The 26,081-nt window shown below is 39.5% G+C and overlaps 1 protein-coding gene across 6 annotated transcripts in view; it reads right to left on the reverse strand.

Moving 5' to 3' along the window:
- Positions 1 to 26,081, reverse strand: part of nfic (nuclear factor I/C) — a 130,411-nt gene that overhangs the window by 15,632 nt on the left and 88,698 nt on the right. For 5 of the 6 annotated variants that reach the window (XM_053504504.1, XM_053504505.1, XM_053504501.1 and 2 more), the window contains exons 3-7: positions 19,973 to 20,047; positions 13,595 to 13,669; positions 9,179 to 9,302; positions 7,199 to 7,323; positions 1,892 to 2,002 (exon numbers count right to left, since the gene is read on the reverse strand). In XM_053504504.1, coding sequence (XP_053360479.1) covers positions 1,892 to 2,002; positions 7,199 to 7,323; positions 9,179 to 9,302; positions 13,595 to 13,669; positions 19,973 to 20,047 — 510 coding nt within the window. Of the gene's footprint in view, positions 1 to 1,891; positions 2,003 to 7,198; positions 7,324 to 9,178; positions 9,303 to 13,594; positions 13,670 to 18,781; positions 19,106 to 19,972; positions 20,048 to 26,081 lie in introns of those variants that run through there. The other variant, XM_053504506.1, reaches the window with a different exon arrangement.

The raw sequence follows: 26,081 nt of genomic DNA on the forward strand, positions 1-26,081 counted from the left end.
ACGCTCAAGTAGCAGGAAAATATCGGCACGCATTAAGCTACTAGACTTTTGTGGAATTTATCTGTTTGGTCGTCTGGTTGTCAGGTTTCCTCGATCTTTATTCTCCTGCTGGAACGACCAATTTTCAGCGAGGCTGATTTTCCGTAATGCGCCGCGACAGCTGTGATTCCGGTGCTAACACTCTTTTCGTGGTGACATATGGCGGTGACGCTCCACCGGTTCACTTGAACAAGCCGCGCTAATTGTTGTAGCATCGTTTGTGTGGATAGTGGAGCGTTGCCAGACTACAGATTATGCCTCATTGTTCCAGAGACAATTACTTGTCAGAGAGAGCAGTGCTGTCTGCGTGGTGCTCTCAGCTCTGCAATAAAGCGGCTCATATCGCGCGCGCACACACACACACACACACACACACACACACACACAAACGAATTGCTCTGTCTGTTCCAGACAGCCTGTCAGCAGCAGTGTATTAGTCTCAATATACACTCAATACACAAGTGAGCACTTACTACACTACTCGCACAAGGTTAGCGCCGCTAAGAGTGGAAGGGTGCGCAAATTTATAGCTATCGCAAAATCAGTATTTGCTAAGGACAAAGACATCTTATCCCGTCATATACAAGCTCTCGTTAAACGTTTATAGAGACTTCACAGTAAAAATTAAAAGCTCGAAAGGATGTAGCAGGGATCTCTGTTGTGTCTAGTGAGCGTACATAGTGTGCATATGCTAATCTAATAGCATCAACGAAGCTAGTGGGAAGCCTGGTGTTAATTGATCCAGCGGTTTTCACGCTGATTAACATATATATTGTATCATTTCTAGCTAACCAACATGTCTAGACAGTATTTATACTGTAGCTAGTAAATTTTGCATTGGAAGTATAAAACTGAAAGCGTTAGCCGTTAGCAGCCGCTACATGTACAGAAGAAAAATTGACATGAGCAACTTTGTTGCTTTGTTGAGTTATTGTTAGCGGGAGTTTGTGTGGAGTTTTAGGTGAGCTTTAATGGGAGTTTCATTTAGAGGGATGGTGCAAAAATTAGGTAATGTGATGTTTAGGGGAACATGTAAACAGCAGCGAGCAGCTAACATTAGCTACTTAGAAGGTTTTTTTCGTATGGAAATAAAAATGTATGGAAATCGCAGAATGATAGAACATGTGGTGGTTAGTTCAGTAAGTTCGCAATATACGAGCCAGTTTGTTCATAAGTCCAATTTGTTCGTAAGTCCAAAAAACATTGTCTATGTTCTAGGATACTAACACAACACTATACACAGTATTAAACTAACACTTTTCCATGATTTTGTCCTTGGTCTTTGGAATCATTCTGATGATTGAACGATTCATGTTAAAAAACGAGCAACGTCTGCCATGCTTTCTCTCAATTATTTTCACTTTAGTCTCCATCATTGCCGCTTTTCAGCAGTACCAGCTTCATCGCCGCTGCTTTTACGCTTGCTTCCAGACCTCCTAGGATGCACTATGGACGCATGTGACAGTGTACGCCAGACATGTGATCTAAACTCCGCGACTAAACATGACTAAACAAACTAGAATGTTCGTATGTAGGGGACAACTTATTAATGCTCTTCTTCGACTTTTTATTTAAAAAATAAGAAACCACTTCCTAGTTGGTTTTCCTACGTGTTAATTGAACTTTTTTCGTCTTATACAGATAAACTGGATTCCTTTTACTCTTCTCCTGAACCTGTCCATGGAATCAAGATAAAGTTCCTGTTATATGACACACCCACGAAGGCCAGAGTTGCAACTCAGAACACATTCATGATTATAACTATTCTGTAATGAATCTGGGATTTGACGTTAAGCCTTTACGTCCTTTTGTGTGCCTTTAAAGGTGTGTGTGCGGGTGTGTCCATGCTCACCGCTGTGCACTGCGATGACAGGTCTGTGGTGTTGTGTGAAGCTGCCAAGGCGTGGAGAACTCTCCTGAGGAGATGGGCTGTCCATCTCAGTCTTCTTCACTGGGGAGATACCTGAGAGACAGGGCAGAGGGTGAGAAAAAAGAGAAAGAGAGAGAGAGAGAAAGAGGTCAGCTTGAACAATGATCACTAGGGTACTGCCAGCAATGACCACAGGGTGGCAGAGCATATAAAAACTACTTTAGTTTTTATGATGCTGCAGAGAACTGCAGTGTGTATGGAATAATCGTGTGTCCCTGTGGACTTACAGCAGTGTGTGTCAGACAGGAGGGAGGATGCACCAGCAGGGGATGCAAAAACATACACAGTTTTAAATATAATTACATAACAAAACTGTGTCTGTATTTGCACATTATCTACTGTATGTAATAAGCTTGGCGTCTAAAGTCCTATTAAGACAAGATAAGATTTACACGGAGGAGGAGAAATAAAAATAGAAATAATCTATCGTCTCTACATACGGTATAGGACACCTCGATATTACTCTGCAATATTATTACAATGCATTTTGCAGCAGGTTTTGTCTTTTGTGGTTAAACTTGTAGCTCTTGTGAATGCTTTTTTTATTGCTTGTCAGCTATTAGAGGCGTTCACATCACCCAGGGACTTATGATGAAATTTTTTGTGAATGAAGGTGTAAAAAAGCGATTGACATTTGTGGAAGAATTCAAGCGCAGTACGGTGATGAGACTTATAGCTGCAGCGGTGAAGCAATTTAAACACTTTTAAAGAAATCTGTAAGTCCGGGAATGACGATCCAGGCCGAGGTGTCTCGAAGCCCAATGCAGTCGTTCCCGTGGGGGAAGAGACGCATCTGTCTGTGTGAACTGTACACATAATCATTTGCCAACACCACTTGTGTGTTTCAGGAACTCAAAAAGGAGTTATTGCCACCTGCCCTGTACAGTCCTGACCTCACTCCAAGCCATTTCCACATGTTTGGGAGTTCCTGGGAGGCCGGAGTTTTAGACGTAAAGCAGGCAGTCCGATCATGGCTCCGGAGTACCGAGAAATCTTCCTACCTTGATGGTATCCAAGCGCTAGTGAAACGTTGAGATGAGTGCATTAGCGCTCTATTAGCGCTTTATTAGAAATAAAGGCAGTTTTTACTCTCATAACTGTGTTCTGTTATTCTGCACAATCAAAAGTGAACTCCCCTACATTCAGGCTTGCGTCTCTGATATCGAACTAAAGAAGCCAAATGTCATTATACTTTTTTCCTTTTTCACAGACATCCTGACAGTTTTTGAGAATTCTAACTGCTACACGCTTCGTTTTTATAAACCTTCGCTAACATGAAGGTTTATAAAATGAAACAGACAGATGTGTACGTCCAGCTGCGGCTCGGCCCGCCCTGCTCTGCTTCTCTCTTCTTCTCTCACTCTCCCTTTGTCCCAAAGCAATCAGCCAAGAAGGTACCGGTAACAAAAACCTCGTTGGAACTGTCTAGACAGGAAGTGAGGTTGACGGGGCTGCTCTCACGCAGGATGTCTCATCAAGTTCATCCATTCCAGAACAGGGCTGAATGCTAAAGTTGTGCTAATCGCTTACTACTAGAAAGTAGTCTACAAAGTCTTTTGCAGCCAAGGACATCTTAAACTGGCAATAAATATATATATTTTTTACGAATTCCATTGAAGTATAATGTTATAACTTCTAATATTGCTGGATTCTTAGAGCTTTGGATTGAATCTATTAAATTTAAAGAACAATCATATTACAATATGAATCAATGTTCGCACAATATTACATTGAGGTAATGAAATCGTAATGTTTGCATAGAATGTACAGTAGCCAGTTTAATCAAATGTTTAAAAATTGGCAAATTTATGAAATAATGCCGAACACTTGAAGGATAAGCTGATCAAAGCTTTCTGCTTCTGCTACAATCAACCTGCAACTTTAAAGGTCGCATATGTGTGTGTGTGTGTGTGTGTGTGTGTTAGTGCTCCAACTAAAACAGTCCTCAGATAATGCATTTCTACAAACTCTATTTCTAAACTAAATTTCACTCCTACTCCGAATATGCCATTTCAGTGTCTATGTAAATGAGCTACTGCTGAGCAACGCCCTCCGAGATCAGCAGAGCTCAGAAAAAAGCAGGGAGGAGGGGTCTCTTCTTGTATGAGGTCACATTTGGGGAAAAAATCTTATTAGCTTGTTTAAACAATGGGCCTAAGAAGTTGCAAAAAAGACATGACATGAAATGTTTTATTTTCTTATTTTTTCTTATATTTTCTTATGTTTTACTGTCTCATGTCTATATGGTCGTTTATATGTATTTGTCAGTAAATTTACAGTAAAACATTTCATCAGTGTGAAACCTTGCTAAATGCTCGCTAAAGCCGATATCCTGCATGAAAAGTTTTTTTTTCCCTCCTAATAAATGAAAAACGTCTCTGTTTTGATCTCTCCTTTTTAGTTCACAGACACTCCTATAAGTGTTTCATGAGTATCATACCGTGTTGTGTACATGACAAATACATTTTTGAATGAAAATATTTGATTCGATTTATTGGTTTGCATACTCACCTTCCAGAAACCCATCTGCAAATCTAAAATGAACTTCACTAAAGTGAATTTTGTATAGTAGGTTTAATTTTCTTTTAAAATTTTTAGTCCTCACATCGCATGACTCGAACATTAAAGTTTAAACACAGCTAAGCTACCTGCAAGCCTAACCTTTTTTTTTACGATAGCTCTTAAAAATGGCACCCAAAGAATGGCTGAGACAAAGAGCTGGACAGGACTGGGTGGAGGTTCTTGCTACACTATATGAGGTCACAATAGGCCAAAAAAATTGATTTGCTTGTTTAAGCTCCGACTAATACACACATGAAAAGGAGAAACATCAATGATGTTTTTTTTTCTTTTCATGTTTGTTGTTTGTCCTTGAGACTCGTGTAAATGTCTAATGTTGACAATAAAGAGAATTATACTTGGTGCCCTTTAAAGATACAGCACAGTATTATACAGTATTATTAATAATTAAATGGCCCTAAATTTACAGCAAAAACATACATTTCAGCATGAAAAATTACAGCTCACTAAAGCTTTTTTTTTTAGATCTTAATAAATGAGAAACGTTAATGTTTTGGACAATCTTCTCCCTTTGTGTGTCACTCGTACACAACTTCTAAATATTCCTTAAACCTTAAGTTATTACTAATGTGTTTGTCTAACTCAGCTCTGAAAACACTTTTTTTTCCCCTTGAAAAGCTATAAAAGGTAAACATGTTCCAGATGAAACATGCAGCTCCATCTTTTCGTAATTTAAGCAAAAAACAAAACAAAACAAAAAAAACCCACACCAAATCCAATCAGGACAACTCGAACGCCCCAGAATGAGACCTTTTGTTTTTTTAAATAAGGAGCTACAACCATAACAAGACTGTCATGAATTATCGATTTTTAAAAAATCCATTCGAAAGCCCTTAAACTGCCGACGCAGACGGGAACTAAACACAGGAACGGGTTTTACATTAGTCACTGGCAAAAAACCTAAACACAACTCTGATTACACAGCAAACATTATGTTACAACCACCGCAAATATATTATAACCACATGTAAGAAAGCGCGCACACATATGCACAGACGCACACACACACACACACACACTCCTGAAGTAGCTCACAGTATGGTTTATATAACCACCATGTGACCTAGTTTCACTGCTGCCAGGTTTTGCCCTGCCCAGGTGTTTCAGCTCTGCTTACACTGCAATTTCACACACACATACATCAAAAGGCTCTATTAGTGTTTTTAAATCCAGACAAACACACATCAACATGTTTAGTTCGGTCTATTGACACTTACTCATCATTTAATTTAGTTTTATTGCACAACTAGTCGCATTTTTTCATAAATTTTAATCATGTCACAAGAATTCATCGACACGCCCCTTTTATAAGTATTTCTTTAAAGTTCTCATCTTTTACAGTATATCTTCACTTTTACCGTTATGATTCTGAACTCAAAATGCTGCAAAAATCAAGATTTATAAGATGACTACTGTATCACCATCAAGGTAGAAAGTTTTCGCCAAGTCTTGATCAGTGTGCCTGCTTCATGTCTGAAACTCTGGCCTCCCAGGAACTTCTTTAACGGCCCCAACATGTGGAAATGGCTTGGAGCAATATCAAGACTGTACAAGAGATGTGGCAATGATATAAGATTTTTGTTCGACCGACTTCAGCTTTGATTTCGGTGCGCAATGTGGTGGTCAGTTCATGTGTGGAAATGATTCCTCATGCTCCCGGGAACAATCTTTCACAATCTGAGTCATCAGAGAAGTTTGGTTTGGTGATCCATACATGGGATAACCTGGTCATTCAATACATTCAGGTGGTCAGTTGACTTTATTTTATTGCCACAGAACATTGCTGAGTCTAGACCTGAGCAACTGAAGCAACCCCAGATCATAACACCGTCTCCAGAAGCACTACTGTATGTTGACACTATACTATGTATGATGGTGCATCGCTTCATGCGCTTTTCTTCTTACCCTGACGCGCTCATAGCTCTGGAATAGGGTCAATCTGGACTCATTAGATCACATGACCTTTTTCCATCACGCAAAAGCCTAAATAACCTTTTTGCTCTCTAGCAAACTAAATCTTTTTGTCTTATGAGTCTCACTAACAAATGCTTTTGGACACACAGCTGTTTAGTCTCAATCCTGTGCGTTCTCATTACATTGTATGTGTGTTAAACATACAAAGCTCTGATTTGTACTGTACATTTCTTACAATGCAGCTTCACCAAACGTTTAAGTTATCTCAGTTCATGATTTATTTTTTTCCAGTTGACCAATTTCGTGAGATTTTAAATCTCCTTGGTTGAATGCTTCACTTTTCTTGTTTTTCTAGATGTGTAATTAGAGAGATTTAATATCGTGTCCATGATGATAACAACACTGTGTGAATTTTTACATTATTTAGCTGTAAGATCGCACTTCTGCACTTTATTTAATACACAGAGAAATGTAGAGGAAAAATATTTCCTCTTGTAACCAATGGCTAAAACTTCATGCAAAAAAAAAAAAAACTTTTTCAAAAAAGCCTTCAGACATTTAACCATAACCCTGTTTGGATAAAGTCGGTTAATTTTTTTTTTTTTTGTTAAAATGGTTGTTACTTAAGATCTTATTCTACTTAATGTTGCATGAATCCATATTTCTGACCCAAATCAAATATAAAGTGTAAAGAGTTCAGTGTAAAACACATCCTGTTTATTATACAGCTCTAACCTCCTTCCATCTCGTCCTGCCAGTTTCGAGAGCTGCTAGCGGGAGAGTTGGGTGAGGTGTAGTATTCACCCCCGGGGCTGGTGTCGATGTCACCCTCGACAGAGCTGGACTTCTGCCTCTTACTCCTGCATGAGACAAACAAAGACACGGATTAGCAATCGTCATTAAGCACAAGGCCAGAAAAACAGAGCAATCAGATCGCTTTAAACTCATCACACTGCATAAACGGTGCACACAGAAAATGAGTAAAACACACACACACAGAGACGTACAGACGTACACGTACACACAGATGCTGGCTACTGGATAAGTGCAGCTTGGCAAAAAGTTTACTTTGTTTGAACTTGGCAGAGTGTTTATTGGGAAAAGAGCATTCATCAAAGCTAGCAGGGACAGTGAAGGAGAAGAGATAAATCACAGAGCCTAGGGGACTGCTGTCAACAGGGTTCTTAAACACACACACACACACACACACACACAAACCAGCATTTTATAATGTCACTTTGACAAACCTACTCCTACACTATTACAAAATTATTCACACACACATACGCGCACACGCGCACACACTTTATCATGTCACAATAACAATCATCACACTGAGTGAAATTGCCTTGATCTTGCTCTAAACCTTTACGTCTGTCATTTACTTTTTTTCCATTCTGCAGATCTAAACTATTAAGAAAAAAAATACACTCGTACAGGAAATAAGGAGTCATGCTTGAGAGCTAAATTAAATTTATCACTTATTTTTTATTTATTATTATTATTATTATTATTATTATTATTTTACCCAATCAGAATCAAGCGCTCAGCTTTCACTAGCTAGAAGTGAAAAGTGGATCTAGAATATGCAATATCCACAGAACGAAGGCTGTGATGGATTATGGGCGATAAACCGAAACGATGCACGCAGTACTGCAGGGGCTATGTCGAAAAGTAACTGGTGCAAGGTGATGCTTTAAACGACAGTGCTTTAAAGGGCCCATGTTTTACTGTTTCTTTTTAAAAACTTAACACAGGGAAAACTATTTATGGAGATTTAGCATTTAGCTCTGAGACCTGTCCCAAGGTATGTGAAAGTCTGGGTAGGCTAAATCTCTACCTGACATACCGTACATATCAAATAATGCATTTTTTAAACACTTTTTTCTTAAACTTCCTCCTCTGAATGTGCCATTTCTTAGTGTTTAAGCAAATGCATTACTCCTGAGCCCCGCCCCTTTATAGAACAAACCAGGGTAGGGTTATCTTCTTATATGAGGTCACATGGGAGAAAAAATATGATTTGCTTGTTTAAGCCACTGTCAATGCAAAATGAAAACAGGAAATGTATTTTATTTTTCTAGAGACCATCTGAACGTCTAACAATGAATAAAAAGTGAATTTTGCATACTACAGTAGGTTCACTTGAAATTAACCTTTCAAGGCAATTAGCTATACAATTAATTAGTCTACCTTAACAACACACTTAGGCTAAACAAACTTTACGTATATTAACTGGATTGTCAGGAGACAATCGAAAGAACCTATAACAAAGATTCGCCTTTTTTCTTTTTTAAAGCAGAAATACGTTATATCAGACGGCCACACTCTGTGTATTCCAGTATTTAATGTCGAAAGGTTGAAAGTTTTTTTTTTTTTTAAATGGTAAAAATCAGTCAGCTGGCTACAGTTTTATTATTATTATCAGGCTGCATGATCAAGTTTTGAAAACCAGTAGTTTTATTATGGAGTGTTCAGTATTTAACAGTAGTTACCAGAACATTTAGCTTTAGAGACATCCTTTAATTATATTCTTTAAATGAAGACCAATATGTTTCTTTGTGGAAAGGTTATCTTGGTAATTATATTACTTTAACTGAGTTCTTTTCAAATGCAAGCCACCTCAGGAGACCAAGGATGCAGGAGAATGTTCCAAAGTCTCCATGAGCACCACATCATGTGTGTGTATGTGTGTGTGTGTGTGAGTGTACTGACCCGCTAGAGGAGGTGCTGGGTAGGGTTCTCCTCATGGTCACGCCTGTAGGGTTCAGATCGTAAGCCAGGTGTCCCTGCAGCTCCCCGAGTGAGAAGTTCGGCCCTGTTCCTGTCACCACCGGTGCTTTAAATTATAAAAAAAAAACACACACACGGGTTAAAACATGTAGTGCTTTCAAATCTAAAACAGGATACACAACGATTCATGTTTACTTAATTTTTTTACCCAGCTAGCATAAAAACCCAGGATAAACAATTTAAAACACCCCTTAAAACGAATAATAAAGATTAAGACTATTTACTGTAAAAAAAGATGTCACTTGAAATGTGTTAGTCAGTAGAATTTAGCCACACATCACTCAGAAAGTATTCAAAATAACTTCCGAAATCCTGTCAGGTTGTTTATGCTAGCTATTTAGTTAGCTTTACTCTGAAAATCATGTAGAATTACAGTACAAATACTATAAATTTTTGCCAGAAATCCTCCCAGGTTAGCAAACATTTGCTACTTAACTTGTATTTACAAAGATCCTGTCAGGATTCTAATCAGATTATATTCTCTTAGCTAGCTAGCTAGCCAGTACTAGCAACATCCCTGTCAGGATACCTTATGTTAAGGTTATACATATTTAGAAACAGCCTTACAAATTATTACAGAAATTCTGTCAGCCTGGCTCATCTTTGCTAGAGAAAGCTAGAGTTACAGTATCAGTGAAGCTTAAGATTTATAAATATTATTCCTGAGAAATCAAGTGAGGTTTGCTAGCTAGCTTAAGCAAGCATTTATAAATATTGTTAAGAAATCTAGGATTAGCGATAAGAATAATGAATAAGATGAATAATTCATGCTAGTTTTCACTTTTACTTTAGCTAGCTAGCGCACATAAGTTAAATTTCCGGGGGAATGCTGAGGATTTTTGCTTAATATCCTCTCAGGAAATGTTTTAGGTTAGCTAGCTTACTAGCAACAGCTATAAAAATATAAAGACATATAGCCTACTGTGGTACCTTGGCATACAAATTGAATCTGTTCCAGAGGCAAACTCTTAGAGTTAAATTATGTATGGCGAAATGCATTTTCTTAAAGGTAATAGTGTAAATGCCAGCCAAAAATATTACCAATATTACCAATTTCCAACACGATAATCATATCGTAATAAGAGCATTTGGAAAAGACATGGAAATAATGTAAAATATGAAGTAAATAAGTACAGTATGGCAAAAATGCTTTCTATGTCGAGATAAATTTCTTGCAAAATTTCAGTTCTTAAATACATTAGGCGAGGCGTTTATACGCCAAGGTACCACTGTACATTGATAAAATCTAAAGAAATGCGGTACACAAGTGTAAAGACCAGTTGTGGGCTGTGAGTTACAGCACTAAAGGCCAATACTGCAGTATACTGTACGTGACTGTCTCATAGGTTAGACCGAGTCTTTGGGGACGAGGCTGCATTGTGCTGCTCTACACTACAGGTACACACTCTATACTACAGGTACACACTCTACTGTACACTACAGGTACACACAAATGAAACAGTTCTGGGCTTGAGCTATATTATGAATTATTGCGTTAGAAGCTACTTAGTGTTGTAGCTGTAAATTAAAGGACACAAGTGTTTCGGAGGCAATTTGGAATGACTTGGAAATAATTTCTAAAGAGACAAAGTGTTATTTAAGAGGACAACTTTATTAGATGTGTTTTCTTGCTGAAAGTGCATCTGTGACTGGTTTTGAACGTGAGTTTTTTGCAGGAGGCAGCTGCTCTCCCCTCTTTCCAGTACTGCGGACCGAACAGACCTAAAGTAATTTCACCTACGGTATGCTGCGACGGTTATTGTAAGTATTATAACACGTGACTCAGAGTGATACACTGGTGTCTCGTCCAATCAGATTGCTTGGTCAGCAATCTACAGTACTACTGTAACTGTTGTATAATATGAAACAACACCAGGAACCACACACTTGAACCACAGGATGTTTGTTCGAATAATTCGCCGTTACATGTCCCCTGTGTTGGTCGTTATTATTTCATTAGGGCTTCACAGGGAGATTCACATATTACACAAACAATCTCGTTATGCAGATTAAATCCTCTCTAGAGAACATCACGAGAACCAGTAGTCTGTATAATTAGAGACGGTTCTCAGAGTCAGCACAAATGTCAGATCCACTTCACGCTCCTAAAACAAAACCAGGTAGCACATGCTTGGCTTACTGACTCGTCTACAGATTCCTAAACAAGCCACAACTTAAACTGTAAATCACAGGATGTGTTTAGACAACTTTTTAGACAAAATTTTTTTATATATATAAAAATGATTGATTTATTTGGGGGAGGAAACACGTTCCGGCTTTGGAAATAGAGAGAAATGATTTTTGGAGACTGAAGAAGCTGACAGGTGTGTGTTTAGTGAGAACAATACACGACCATGATCAGATCAGGCTACGTTATATAGAGAGCTGACAGCGGCTTAATGAATGTTTTACTGTCGCATTTTACCCTCCATCCATCAGCATTCATTCAACAGAACAACACAATTACACTGCCTGGCCAAAAACAACCCAAAAAAAAAAACCAGGTACATACTCTAATATTTTTATTATATCGCCTTTCACTCTGATTAAGCTGTACATTTGTAATGCAAAGTAACAACATTTATTTCCATAGTTGCGTTCATTTTTGGCCAAGGTCTTGTACTGATGATGGGTATGTCAAAAGTCTTCTCCAGGTCATCCCAAAAACTTTTCGAATTATGAATGGGGTTAGGGTCACGAATCTGTAAGGCCCATTCATAATTCAGAAACACTCTTTTACAATTTGTATCATCAGGGAAGAAAAACCCCATAGATGTGATTAAGTACATTCAGGTCGTCAGCTGACTTCATTTTATTGCCACATAACGAGTCCAGACCTGAGCAACACCAGATCATAACACTGCCTCCAGAGGCTTGTAAAGTGGCCACAATGCATGATGGGTGCACTGCTCCATGCGCTTCCCTTCTTACCCTGACACGCCCATCGCTCTGGAATAGGTCTTAATCTGGGCTCATCAGGTCACATGACCTTTTTCCATTGCTCCAAAACCTTTATCCATATGATTCCTGGCAAACTGAAGCCTTTTCTTCACACTTACTCTAAAATACTTACTTCACTTTTACTCAATTCTTTACTCTTTAATCTTTCTGGTCTCTTATTAACTCAGTCCCTCTCTAACTCCGCTCGCTGCCAGTTTTAACCACTAACTTATTATAATGATTCTAGTCACAAATGTGAAAATAATTGTACATAATTGCAATGTACTGTATAACGTCTGAGAGACGTGACTCCGCCCCTTCTGCCTGAGAGTGGCGACGGGTTTGATTCTATAGCGTATGGCTCCTGGGAGCAGCATGGAGAGAGCAGAGTCTCTGGTATGAGTTGAGGATGGCTCATGTGGAAGCGTTTGAGGCCGTTCCAGCGCTTGGGCTGAGTGCAAAACTGCAGTAATGTTAGTTACATTACAGGCCACTGGCTACACACACACACACACACACACACACACCCCAGCTGTGCAGAGACTCTGTGGATAAACAGGGCCGTCCCAGCTGGGAGACACATCGACTCCAATCTGAGTCAAGTGACGTGGCTCTCAGAAATGTTAATGTGCTTTGGGAATAAAGTCTCTGTGCTGGAATTCGCACGACTTTTCACACACATGTACCAAAAACATTAACACACACTTAAATTTATGTTGTTACCAGCGCACAGGAATAAAGTACTATAGAAATCTCAGCCAAATACGAATGATTTTTAACTGCTAATTTCTGCATATATCTGGGGTTGATATGCCAGGCCAACTACTGTAACATCCAAAGGGCATTTTTTTATGTCAACCCGGGACTTTTGGTTGTGCAGAATAACAAAACACAGTCATGAGAGCTTAAACCCCCTTTTTATTTCTCTATATAATCCCCTGCTACACTAATGCACTTAACCCAGCGTTTCAGTAGTGCTTGGACACCATCAAGGCGAAAAAAGTCGAACGCTTTTACGATTTCACCAGAAAGTTTATCACAAGTCCCGGATTGACATGACTTAAATATAATGTGGGAAACAAAACTCCGTCATGTATTAGTGTACAGTACCATGGTCTCTTTTCACTTTAAGCTTCCTGATACACTCCATCCTTCTTTTTCCTCTTATAGTGTAATGTTTATATTGGTCACTCTTTCACAAGCCTTTTTTCATTTTTTAAGACACAATCCCCCACACACACAGAAAAAAAAATTAAAAATTTATAAAAGTCCTGTTCATTCCCAGTGAGAACTTAAAAACACAAAACACTTTCCCACACCTACACCGGGCGGGTGTTCAGATTGTTATTATACTGCTTTATTTGAAGATGAAGAAAGAATAAGGTTTAAGCTCCTTACTTCTGGACACTTGTACCAGTTCGGTCACGTTAAACACTCCCGATGTGACAAAGCTCTCCTGAAACTCGGGCCCATCTGCGAAAGAAGAAAATGGAAACAAAGGAACAATGCGGTAGTGTCTCTTGAAACTGAGCAGTGATTATATCATTATCATCATACACAAAAAAGACACAATAGGATCACCATTGTAGTTTTTTTTTTTAATAGTTCTTCCCTACTGTCTGACCTGAAACTATTTCAAAGCAAACTTCTAGGTTCTGAAACATAGAAAAGCATACAGTCATCTCCAGAATTATTGGCACCCTTGAGCAAAAAAAAACAAATAAGGGAGGTGGCATGGTGGCGCAGAGGTTGCCTTGAACCTCCAGGACTGGGGTTCGAATCTCGCCTCCAGTCTGTGCGTGTTTGTGTGTGGAGTTTGCATGTTCTCCCTGTGACTTGTGGGTTTCCTTTCACACTCCAAATATATGCACTGTAGAATATGACTGGCGTTTCTAACTTGCCCTAAATCATGTGACTGTGTGTGCACACTTGTGCTCTGTTACGGGTGAGCACCCCGTTCTGGATGTACCCCATTTTGTGCCTTCCTCGAACCCTACACAGGAAACATGTTATAAATAATAGATGGATGGAAAGATAAACGGTAGACTTTTATTTAAACTCTGGTTTCAAAATTATTAGCACTCCAGCAACATCACTGATACTTTAGAGTCCAAAACAAAACTGAGCAACATCAGTTTGAGCTTTTCTCCCCTTCCTTTCTAATTTCTCGTCATCACAAAAACACTTTGTTCCACGTCCAACCGTTACTAACCACTTATTACACACAACTTCCTGTTTACAGACTACATTAAGCACGACGAACGTTCGTTTTTGCAAATTCTTGCCAAAAAATATTTTGGTGTAAGTTCTCAGCCTTATGCCTGACCATCGCTGTTTCTGTTTCTGCTCTTTTGTCTGCTTTCATTGCAGGTCTGTGAGTTTGCCGGCATTCTGATTATAATCTTGGACGCTGTTTCTTCCGTGTTTGATGTGAACCTTTAAGAACATGGATTCGTTACAGTCGTGCGTTTGGGACGACTGAAAGCCGTCTGACACCGATCTTTAACCTTTCAGGGAAAAGCAGGTTTAAATAGTTCAAATATCCTGTATATGAGCTGAATTCATTCTGTCACCAGTCATGGATCACACGTCCAGAACAGTCCCAAAGCATCACGATTCCACCTCCATATCCAGCCATGTTTTTTTTAGGATAGGATTCGTGGGAAAAACATCTCATCTGAACATACTGTAAGACATGATTCCAAGTGACCCCGTGTGAAGTTCTGGAGCTGATATGAAAGTTGATACTGTAGGTACTGAACATGATGTACTCCAATGATTATATTGAGTCTTTTCTCTATGTTACTCTTTTTCTTTCCTCCCGGACAACAACTGTAAGCAACTTTAACCAAGAATGAGCAATTAATAAAATTCTCTGAATCTTTGAATCTTGAATATTCATGCACCTGAAACACCTGAGTTCTTAACAATTTTCCTGACTTTTTAAATGATTTTTAAACTGTTCTTATATTTTTTTAAGTATCCCTTATAAGCAACCCTTAGCGCCGCTTCTCAAATTTCTGTTTTTTTGTGTAAAAGCAGCTCTGACAGTTGTAATGTCCACGACAGGGTTATATTAGGGTTAAGTGTTCTTATGTTTTAGACTGTTGTTTCTGTAGTAGCAAGTCATTCATAATCCTTCCAGTGATTTTAAGGCTAATAAAAAAAACTAATAAAAAAACAAGGTTGTTATTTAAAGTCATATTCTACAAAATAAATGAATAAATCAGATAATCATTTGACATGGTAAAGCTTTGTTGTTGTTGTTGTTGTTGCGAGGATAGAGTTGTACGAAGTAACATTAATGGAAGGAGTCTCCAGTGTCAGCGCTTTGTAACAAAACAGGAAACGCTACATTACAGAGAGGTTTTACCTACTTGTTTCGGTAATGACTTTGAGACAGAGAGAGAGAGAGAGAGAGAGAGAGAGAAAAGTTTGACGCAGGAATATGATAGAAGTGAGAACAGGAACTTGTTTGGATGCAACATGCGCACAAAGTCGTTCGTTTAATAAATGAAACATTGCAACAAGTTAAGGAACACGACAATTCAAGCTAGGGTTGCCGGATTTGATGAAAAAAATAATAAATGATCACATTGCGATTATTTTGACACATACAGTATTGTGATTTGGTTTTAACCATAATTTTTAATTACTAAATATATTATTTTGTATGAATTGAGGCTAAAACCAAATAATTGGAAAAACAATGTCACTGATATTTATTAAGTATGCCAAAATTATACATATAAAAAAAATCCTACATAAATTGTAGATATAATAATAATAATAATAAGAGGAAGAATTGCACATTAATATCGTGTTTACGATTTGGTTACATATCACATCCCATCACATCACATCACATCCCGCACCATCATTTTAAAATTTTAAATTTTTTATATATATATAATAAACATTGTTAAAAGCTATATAAATAAAATATATATATATTCCCACCCTATATTCCTATATTTCTATATTTTTGTAATATTTTTACATGCCCTTATTTGTACAGTTTGTTTATTTTACTAGTTACATTTATTTTCTTTTGTATTTCATTTCTTTTAATTAATATTTATTCCTTACATATAGTTTTTATTTCCTTTTTAAGGTCACCGGTGGTCATACAAGCATTTCACTGCATATCGTACTGTGTATGACTGTGTATGTGACAAATAAAATTTGAATTTGAATCATGGATTATTTTTCTACTGCAGCACGTGTGCTAGGATGTTTGTGTTTAAAACCATTTTGTTTTTTTCATCAGGATAAAAATCATTAATTTATCCATCACATGGATAAAGTACTGTAGTCAGAAGTACTGTAGTATTGTTCCAAAGAGAGTATTTGGGGTGCCAATAATTTTGCACTACACTTTTTAGGAGAATATCAATAGCATAACTAATAATTTTTTTTTTAATGCTTGAATGCAAGGATGTAAACGACTGTGCATCGTTGATCATAATGTTTATTTGATCCATTTTTGCACATTTATATCTCAGTTCTCTCATTTAAAAGGCTCCAGTAACTCTGGAGTTAACCGTGTCTGAGCTCATGATCGGATCGGAAGGAGACATTTCGACCCCCAGATGGCGCAGTTCATCTGAACGCCGATTAAGAAACGCTAAACGAAGCCACACACAAAACACATGATGGGGAAACAAAAAATGCAGAAACCAGAGAATCCAGAATATGGCTTGAATTACATAAAGAGTAAATAAATGAACAAAAGTCAGCGGTTCAACTTGTGATCAAGCCGTATCTAGCCTGGGGTTCTGTACTCGTGCGGCCTGATCTGTGTGTGATGTGAGCTTCGGGATTCTCTTTCCTCGCCCCGCTCCTACTTGTAAATAAATACCTATTTTTAAATAAAAAGCCTCAGAACTTTATTGTTATTTATATATTTAAAATTCTTTTTTTTTTTTTGCTGGTTAAATTTAGTGTGAGCAAGCATGTTTCGTGTGGTTTGGAAGCATGTGTGTGTGTGCATGTGTGTTGGTGTCGTGAGGTGTGTGTTGGAGGTGCAGAAGGGTGTGGGTTAGCTAGCTCTATGTAGGTTGCGCTGTGTAAACAGGATGTTTGTACAGTGTGGGACTGTGCTCAGAGACCTGCGCTGCACTGTAACGCCTTCTGCTTCAAGCTTCCATACAGTCTCACCTGACCACACACACACACACACACACGCGCACGCTCACACGCACGCACAGACGAGGACATGCATGAACACGCAGAGACTGCACAGATTTTGCAGGTATCACACATTCACACACCCATGCACAATACTATAGACATGTTTTAAATACATACTGTACATACATCTTATATACTTATATATAACAATTATATACTGTATACACACAGAGTCAGGCAAAAAAATATATAGACTTCAGAAAAAGAAAAATAGTATGATGTATATTGTATTAATATAATATTAATAATATTATCATATATATATTAATATATAATGTATAGTAATACATTTAGTATTCAAATATTTATACATGTTTTTCTTTTCCTGAAGTGTGTATATATTTTTTGGCTAACTCTGTATATATAAATAAATGGTATGTGTGTATATCCATCAAGGAACCTCTGTAGTCTGTACAGTATGTCTTTGGACTGTGGGAGGAAACCGGAGTACCCGGAGGAAACCCACTAAACACGGGGAGAGCATCCAAACTCCATGCACACAGCGGGAATCGAACCCAGGACCTGGTGGTGCAAGGCGACAGTGCTAACCGCTAAGCCACACACTGTATACGGAAATTGCTCATGAAAGGCGATCGGATTTTCAACACACCAGTTTAAACCAACACAACACTTATGATCTTTGTTGTCTTTATTGGACACACCCATAAAACATACAAAGTTTTGGTGGAAAAAGTACATCAAATATTTATTTCATCCTGCTTAGGCAGCAATGACCTCAAGCATGCGCGTCCTGTACCTGCACAAAGTTCAGGAGGAATTTACTGTAGGACCATTCGTCCTTACAGAACCGTTTCAGAAAGTTCATGCATATTCTCAGGATCTCTGGGGAGAACGGCTCTCAAGGTCGTTCCAGAGCATCTCTCTTGGGTTGAGGTCTGAGCACTGACTGGACTGCTTCGAAAGGAGAAGACATTCTGTAGTAGATTTACTTCCACGTTGAGGTTCATTGTCCTGCTCCATCACCCAGCTTCTCCTGAGCTCCAGATTCAAGAGTGCCACTAGGATAACATGATAAGGCGAGGGGTGGAACAGTGGTTTATTGTTTAGCACTGTCATCTAGCACCTTCAGGGTTGGGGTTCGATTCCCGCCTCAGGGTCTGTGTGCATCTTCTCCCTGTTCTTGGTGGGTATCCTCAGTGTTCTCTGGTTTCCTTCCTGGCAACCCAACTCTTTAAGGAACTGCAATAGAAACAACTGATATATCTCCATGGTGGGAAGTACCCAGTGCCAAAAAAAAAAGTAAAAATAAACTTGATAAACTAATTTCTCCCTCCATAATGGCAAGCTGTCCAGGTCCAGAGGGAGCAAACCGGCCTAAAATCATGATGCTTCCTGGGCACATATTTAACCGTAGGAATGATGTTTTCATATTGGTATGTGGTTCTATTTTTACGGCATCCGTTGCGCTGTGTTCTTCCCAAACAATTCTTTCAAATCTTTGTTTCCCAGGAGTTTTGGAGAGTGTCAAGGTGGTCCTTGGAGAACTCCAAATGTTTTTTGGAGAGCAGTGGCCTGCTTCATGGTGTCCTGCCACGGATGCCATGCCTGTTCAGTGTTTCGTGTATGGTTGGCTGATGATCAGAGATGTTAACCAGCTCCAGTGAATGCTTCAGGACTGTTACTCTAGGTTTCTTTTTCACTTCATTGAGCATTCTGCGTTATGCCTTTGGAGTGATCTTGGCAGCACGGCCATGTCTATGGAGTGATGCCACAGCATCAAATCGTTTCCATTTATAGACAACGTGTCTAACTGAGAACTGAGGAAACTGCGAACAAATCACTTATTCTTTCTTCCCACTGTATATATATACATATACTGTATACGAGGGTTAGTCAAAAATTATCCGCACTCCAGTTATACTCAAACTTCTGTTGGTCTTATCAGCGCTTTCCGTTCAAGGCTCCTCTCTGCGAGCGACAATAGAAGCCATGCTTGTGATTTGCATGAAAGAAGAGCAGCTACAGTGATTAGGCTTTTTTTTAAGTGTGTGTGTTTTGTGGTCTGTGGGTGTACCCGGTGCCGAAACAACTCACAGAAGAGCATAAACAGAAGTGTTCAGATATCTACAAACAAAATTTTGACTTATACTCTAAGGAAGATAAAAGTTTCTTAAAGAAAATCATTACTGGTGACAGGACACAGATTCATCACTACGTGGCTGAGTATAAAAAACGGAAACGGTTCAATTTCATCAATGGTGACAGTTTTCTGGGATTCTCAAGGGCCAGTATTGGAACATTATCAGAAAAAACGTTCAACAATCCACAGTGCTCGATACAGTGAGACGCTTATTGAAGAGCTGAAGCCTAAACTTTAGGATTAAACGCAGAGAACTGATATCCAAGGGTGTTGTGATCTTGCATAATGATGCACATCCGCACACTTCTGCCTACAATCCGTGTCGACTCTGCGATGTCTTTCTTCCACAAGTTGACGAAGTTAATGCATTACATATGCAAGTTGCAGTGTTGTTATTGTCTAACATTCACATGATGTTGAATCGATTGAAAAACCTCAACCATTAGTTAAATGAGTGTGTGTTTGAGTGTGTGAAGTCTTACCCATGGTGGCGGCTCGACTGTCTTCTTGGTCTGAACCGATACCTGTGCGAGGACTACTGCCCTGCTCCGCTGCCTCTGAGAGAGAGAGAGAGAGAGAGAGAGAGAATGAAACAGAGAGATAAGTTCTCACACAGATGAATACATTTTTTTTAAACCAAAACATTGAATTCTTTAGCTGTTAAGCGTTAGACGCTATTGGGTTTGTCGGAATTCTTTCTACATTCGTTCCCTTTTTTAATAAAAACCACACACTTGTTAACCTTAAGACAAAAAAATACATTAAATTAAAGCTTACCAGAAAAATTTGCCCTAGACAACCATTTAGTGTTTGATAAAGCACGAGCCCCCAAGTGGGCAGTGATGGTACTGCAGGTGGGCCGCGAGGGTCCCTTACCTTTTATAAGTACGTATTAAAATTAAAAGTTATTAATTTTCATAGTAACCATACAATCATTAAGATTATTTGCTTACTCCTAAATATTTAATCGGAACAGATAAAATAAAGCAATAGGACTTAAATAATATGTCGCGCTTTGTTTACGAGAGTCCATTATAAGAGCTGTGATTAAAGGTTTAGGTGGATTTTCCGATAGGAGCCGTGGCATTCTAAAATTTTTGGTTGGCAGCTTTGGATGAGCTTTTATTTTAGTGCAAAATGAGGGACAAACAGCATGGAGGCTCCACTTACAGCTCGAGGGGAGTATTTTTAATGCAAAAAGTCTTTAAAAATAAACCCAAAACAAGGCTGTAAACGTAATAAACCAGTGCTTACTGTTAATTGATACAATATTTAAAAAAGGAAAAAAACAGAAAGGTCAGTTGTGATGTCACATTTAACCCCGCCGCTTAGGATAAGTTGAATGTTGAGGTTATCGAGCTATCCAGTGCTAGTTTATAATCCTCACTTTGAAAGATGCAGACCATCACAGATGCGAGAATAGTGTGTCAAAGTGGACAGATCTGGTCAGGATGAGTCCTCGTCTTTTTATTTCAGGACACTCAGATTGTCTCAATAATGGACGCCCGTGGATGTGTTGGATCTGACAGCATGTCTATATGATTGACAGCTGAGAGAGTTACTGTATATTTGCCTGGCTGGGTTTAAACTCATCATCCCTGAATGATAAGCTATAAGCCTGAGTCAGCACTCATTTCTGACGTTAAAGCAAATGAGAACGCAGATGTGAACATATATGTTTTCTATAACTCACCATGTGATACAGAAATAAAGCAGTGCTAACTCATATGGTCCATAAACCTACGAAAGGAGAACCATGCCAACAAAACACATTCCAAACTCATTGTTGTTCTCTCTGACTCGTTTGGCAAATCCTGACAACAAGCCAGTTGTTTTTTTCCTTTGTCTCTCTCTCTCTCTCTCTCTCTCTTCATTGGCAAAGCGACTGGATCACGTCGCCATCATCAACGCCGCATGAAAAGGACAAAGTCGGCCTAATCCGACCATAAAACCCTTTTTTATTTGCATGAACCCAGATTTTTGCGGTACACGGAGATAAAAACTCGTAGATAAACACGCCGAGTACCTCCAGAGCCGAGAGGAGTTTACTGAATGCAGAGGTGGGGGATGCAAAGTTTACCACAAGGTCTCTGGCAGAGGTTCAGAGGAAAGGCTGTAAAAAAAAAAAAGGCCTGAAGTCAGATAAATAAATATAAGTGTGGCGTATCTGATAGGCCGGCCTCCACTGGCAGATCAAAGCCGAGACGAGTCTGGCCTGCTGCACATGTTTGAGTTTAGCGCCCAGAGAACGCAACGCATCATTACCGCTCACACGCTCTCACTGACCTGCAGGTCTGAAGCTTGACCGCGATGTGACACACACACTTAACATAACTGATACAATCTATGACTTTGGTTGTACTACAGGAGACGAGAATTATTGCCTTAATCGTATTCCACTGTATAATGGTTTGTAAGTGTTTCCATTATGCCTGCTGTCCATGTAATCAGAACGTATTTACACAAACGGACAAAAAAAAAAGAAATCTAGTTTGAACATGCTGAAAAGATGAATACCAGATCACTTCTGGCGGTTGAAAAGGGATATCATGATTATTGCTCTGGTTCTGCTTTTCAGGAACAGGTTTCCTGGAGGACCTCCTGCCCTGCATGTTGTAATGTTTCCCAGCTCCCAACGCACCTAATTAGAAAGCTGTTTTTTTTTTTTCGAATTGATGTTCGTGTGATAGAGAAGGGGAAATACTACAATGTGCAAGACAGGGGTTTTTTCAGGACCGGGGTCATGAACCTGTGGGTCACACAGTGGTACAGAAGTTCAGGGAGTTCCTGGTTCGATCCTGACGATGTGCTGATCTCAAAGTACACAAGTCGTAAAAGTAGGATAAAAGTAGAGATCCCCTAGGTGAAATATTACTCAAGTAAAAGTACTAGTTCCTTCATTTGCATGTCGACTTAAGTAAAAGGACAAAAGTGCTCAACCTCAAATTTACTGCACAGAGAGCAAAAAGCAAAGGTACTGAGGTTGTATTAACTCACTATAGGCTTTATGTCATAGTCAAAGGTAAAAGGGCTTCTCTCCTTCCACCCTCCCTGCAACCGTCTCCTCTTCTGATTTCAAACACCTGCTACACTGTTGAGCGTTTCACAGAGGGAAGGCGACTCATGCGGAAACAGTAGAGACACATAAAAATCGCATTCACTCATCATCTATACCACTTAAAGGCCTGGAGCCTATCCGAGGTGACTAGGGCACGAGGCAGGGTACACCCTGGACAGGGTGCCAATCCATCGCAGAACTCACGTGCATACACACACTAAAGGCAATTTGGGAACGCTAGTTAGCCTTCCTTATCTGCAGGTCTTTAGGAGGAAACTGGAATACCCGGAGGAGAACCCACCAGCAAGGGAGAACATCCAGATGCAGACGGGAATTGAACACGAACCCTTGAGGTGCAGGGCTATAGTGCTAATTACTACAACACCATGCCACCAATACCACTAGTGTGGTTATATACTGTAACATAACGCCATGCAAAAGTATATTGGAATAAAAAGGTTTAAATTGCAGATATTTGTAGTGGAGTAAAAGTAAAAAGTCTGAGTAGTTTTAAGTACAGATATGCAAAATATATATTTAACTTTATTTGCATGTGACTAAATGGTGGCCTGGTGTGATGAACAGGTGCTGCATCTAGATCCACTATGTATTTCAGCCTTGTCCTTCCCTCTATGTACCATCGAAATGCACTAGCTAGGTCACTCAGACCTAGGTCAAGGGCCCAACAGAGGCAGTTCGGTGGTGCTGGAATGTCAATCTGTCACCGTCAAATCCCTAATCCAACATCATAAACACTGAGCCAGCCCTGTCCAACCACACTGATGTCATCACATCATTGTTTCCTGAACAAAAGCATTGATTCTGGATGGAACTGTCTGCATATGGAGTGTTTCTCTCAGCGTAGGGAATAAACACACAATCAGTACCAATTAAGCAGACCATCGTGCGAATGGAAAAATCAGTATCAATCTCAGACACTACCGAAGTCTTCTGCTGTGTCAAAATCAACTGCTAAGAAAGCAGAACTGCACTGTCGTGCTCAGCAACGCCTGGCCATCTGCTAGACCACATGAGTGGATGACAAAAGCCTGCGCATGCAGTATATGTGTCAAGAGCTGCTCTAGGCACAAGAAAACACCAGCATGACCTCACAGGCTTTAACCACATGTTACAAACAACTGGTGAGCCTCAAGCACCCAAAAAAAGAAGCCAAGTCGTTATTTGCTAAGCATGAATAAAAAATAAAAAGAATAAAATAAAGCGTGCACAGCTCCAGGACTAAGTCCTCCTGACAGTTAAGAGGAAGATTAACGAAGTGGGGAAAGTGAGGAGGAAATAAAGGAACTGTGCACGACCCAAAGCATCCCACCACATCTGGAGTTGACTCACTTCTCTTTATTGATGACGTGACGGCCAATAACAGGCTGAATCATGACACGTACAGAAGCGTGTACACGGCGTAGATCCATATAACTGCCACCTAACCCTCCTGCAGGACGGTAAGCTGTTGGCCAGCTGGGCTTTTGAGGCCAGCTCTACTAAAAAAAAAAAAAAGGTCACAGGAATATCGGCCTCAAAGGTACCGTACTGAAGAGAACGAGGCTCCGTGGGAGCTCTCCCTGGGCACTCCATCGCAGCACCTGTAACTGATTACTTTTTTTCTCATAATAAAAAAAGCTGACACTCATAATCCTGTTGAAAGGTTTTCTGATATTGTGCAAACTTTCCCATGCATCTTTGACCATTAAACAACCCCCATGCTGATTCCTTATAAGGAAAAACTTCCTATAGTCCAGACAAGTATAAGTACAGATAGCTCATGTCTGCTGGAACCTTTTTGTCTAACCCTGGAAAATATCTCTCCTATCATCTGTCTATCTCCTGGTCTCTCTAGGACTTACATGTTAATAACTGGTTCTTTTAATGTATTGGACATATGTGACAAAGGGCACCCGGCTTAAATACAGTAAGTCCCCAACATACGAACGTGTTCCGTTCTGAGAGCTTGTTCGTAAGTTCGATTTGTTCATAAGTCTAACAAACAGTGTCTAGGTGTTAGGATACTAACATCATTGGCTATGCACAGTATATTACAGTAAAGCATCCTTTAGAATCGTCCCAATCATTAAACAATTCATGTCTCTATCGTTATCGCGTGGCGCTTCTTAGTGGTACCAGCTTCATCGCCACTGCTTTTACATCTCACTTCCGGACATCCCGGAATGTACGCTGCACGCACGTGACAATGTACGCCGGACACGTGATTTAACTTCCACAATGGAACAGGCGTGTACACATATTCTTAGAAAGTTCGTAACTTGAATGTTCGTATGTAGGGGACTTGTATGTATGCTCTCTTCGCTGATAATAAACAGAGAACGTCAGATTCTTCGTGTGTTTATGAATGTTTTTCCTTTCCCAGTTCGGAGGTGCGGCAAGCGTTTTTAAGCAATAATTCTTCCTTTTTTTACATTTTCAGAAATAACAAGTTAAACACTCATGAACACCAAAACTGCCAATATTTCTGAACTGGCTTCCTTTGTACCGTAACAAGGAAAGCTTGAATATGAAAGCTTTGGTTGTGTGTATCGCTGCTAATTTAAACACACACAAACACGGATGCACCCACACCAAAACTGCGCCCGTCATCGCTGCTTCTGTGGCTAAGATGTGCACCGGTGCCAACGCCATGGGCCTCACTCCAACAGTGTGTGTGTGTGTGTTTCTCTGTCAGCTATCTTCAAACTCCAAAACCACTTCTGCCAAAAGCTGCAGCAGTTAGTAGGCAAGCCGCCCTCACACTAAACCCCTGGCATGGCTCACTGAAAGACAGAAATAATAATAAAACCAGGGCTCATGAAGGGCACACACACTCATCCCTGCTCATAACAGTCTGAAAAAATGTTTTTTTAAATAAATATATAAACCACTCTTAAAAACTCCACATAAAAACATGAAATGCGTGAGGAAATTTCTCGGAACTGAAAACCTTGTGGCTTTTTTTTTTTTTTTATATATTCAGTTTTTGGCGCCACGACACTCGAACAGAAAAATAGAAAAGCCAGAATGGAAAGTATGATGTAATGAAATACGCTCGAGCAACTCTCCGGCGTCCATTTTCTCTCGGCTGCACACGGCCGCCATTTCGTAAAAAACGTTCCTTCCTACAAGGCTATCGCTGGTTTCATCCGCAGGGAGGAAAAGAAAAAAAAAAACTTTTCCCTGCGAATCCTTAGTAACGTTCTTACAAAACAGACGAGCGCGCCGGCGATTCTCGGTGCACGTCTGGCTGTGCGTTTTTATTTTTTCTCACAGAAACATTTTTTTTTTCCAAATCATCTTTCATCACAGTAAGTTGCTATCAGGATTCAGAAATAATATGAAACGGCTTTGGACGGGACTCTGAGAGATTTCGGCACTCGGCGTTTCCTGTGCGTGTCTCCGAGTCTTCTGAGGATAACGTCCACGTTGTTGATGCTTCTTTTCAACTTTTTTTTCTTCTTCTTCTTCTTCTTCTTCCCCAGTCAGGAACCGTTCATCGACTCAGGCCTTCAGCTTGGTTTTTTTGTTTT

This window comes from Clarias gariepinus, chromosome 9, assembly GCF_024256425.1.
Source record: "Clarias gariepinus isolate MV-2021 ecotype Netherlands chromosome 9, CGAR_prim_01v2, whole genome shotgun sequence".
NCBI classification, from domain to species: Eukaryota; Metazoa; Chordata; class Actinopteri; order Siluriformes; family Clariidae; genus Clarias; species Clarias gariepinus.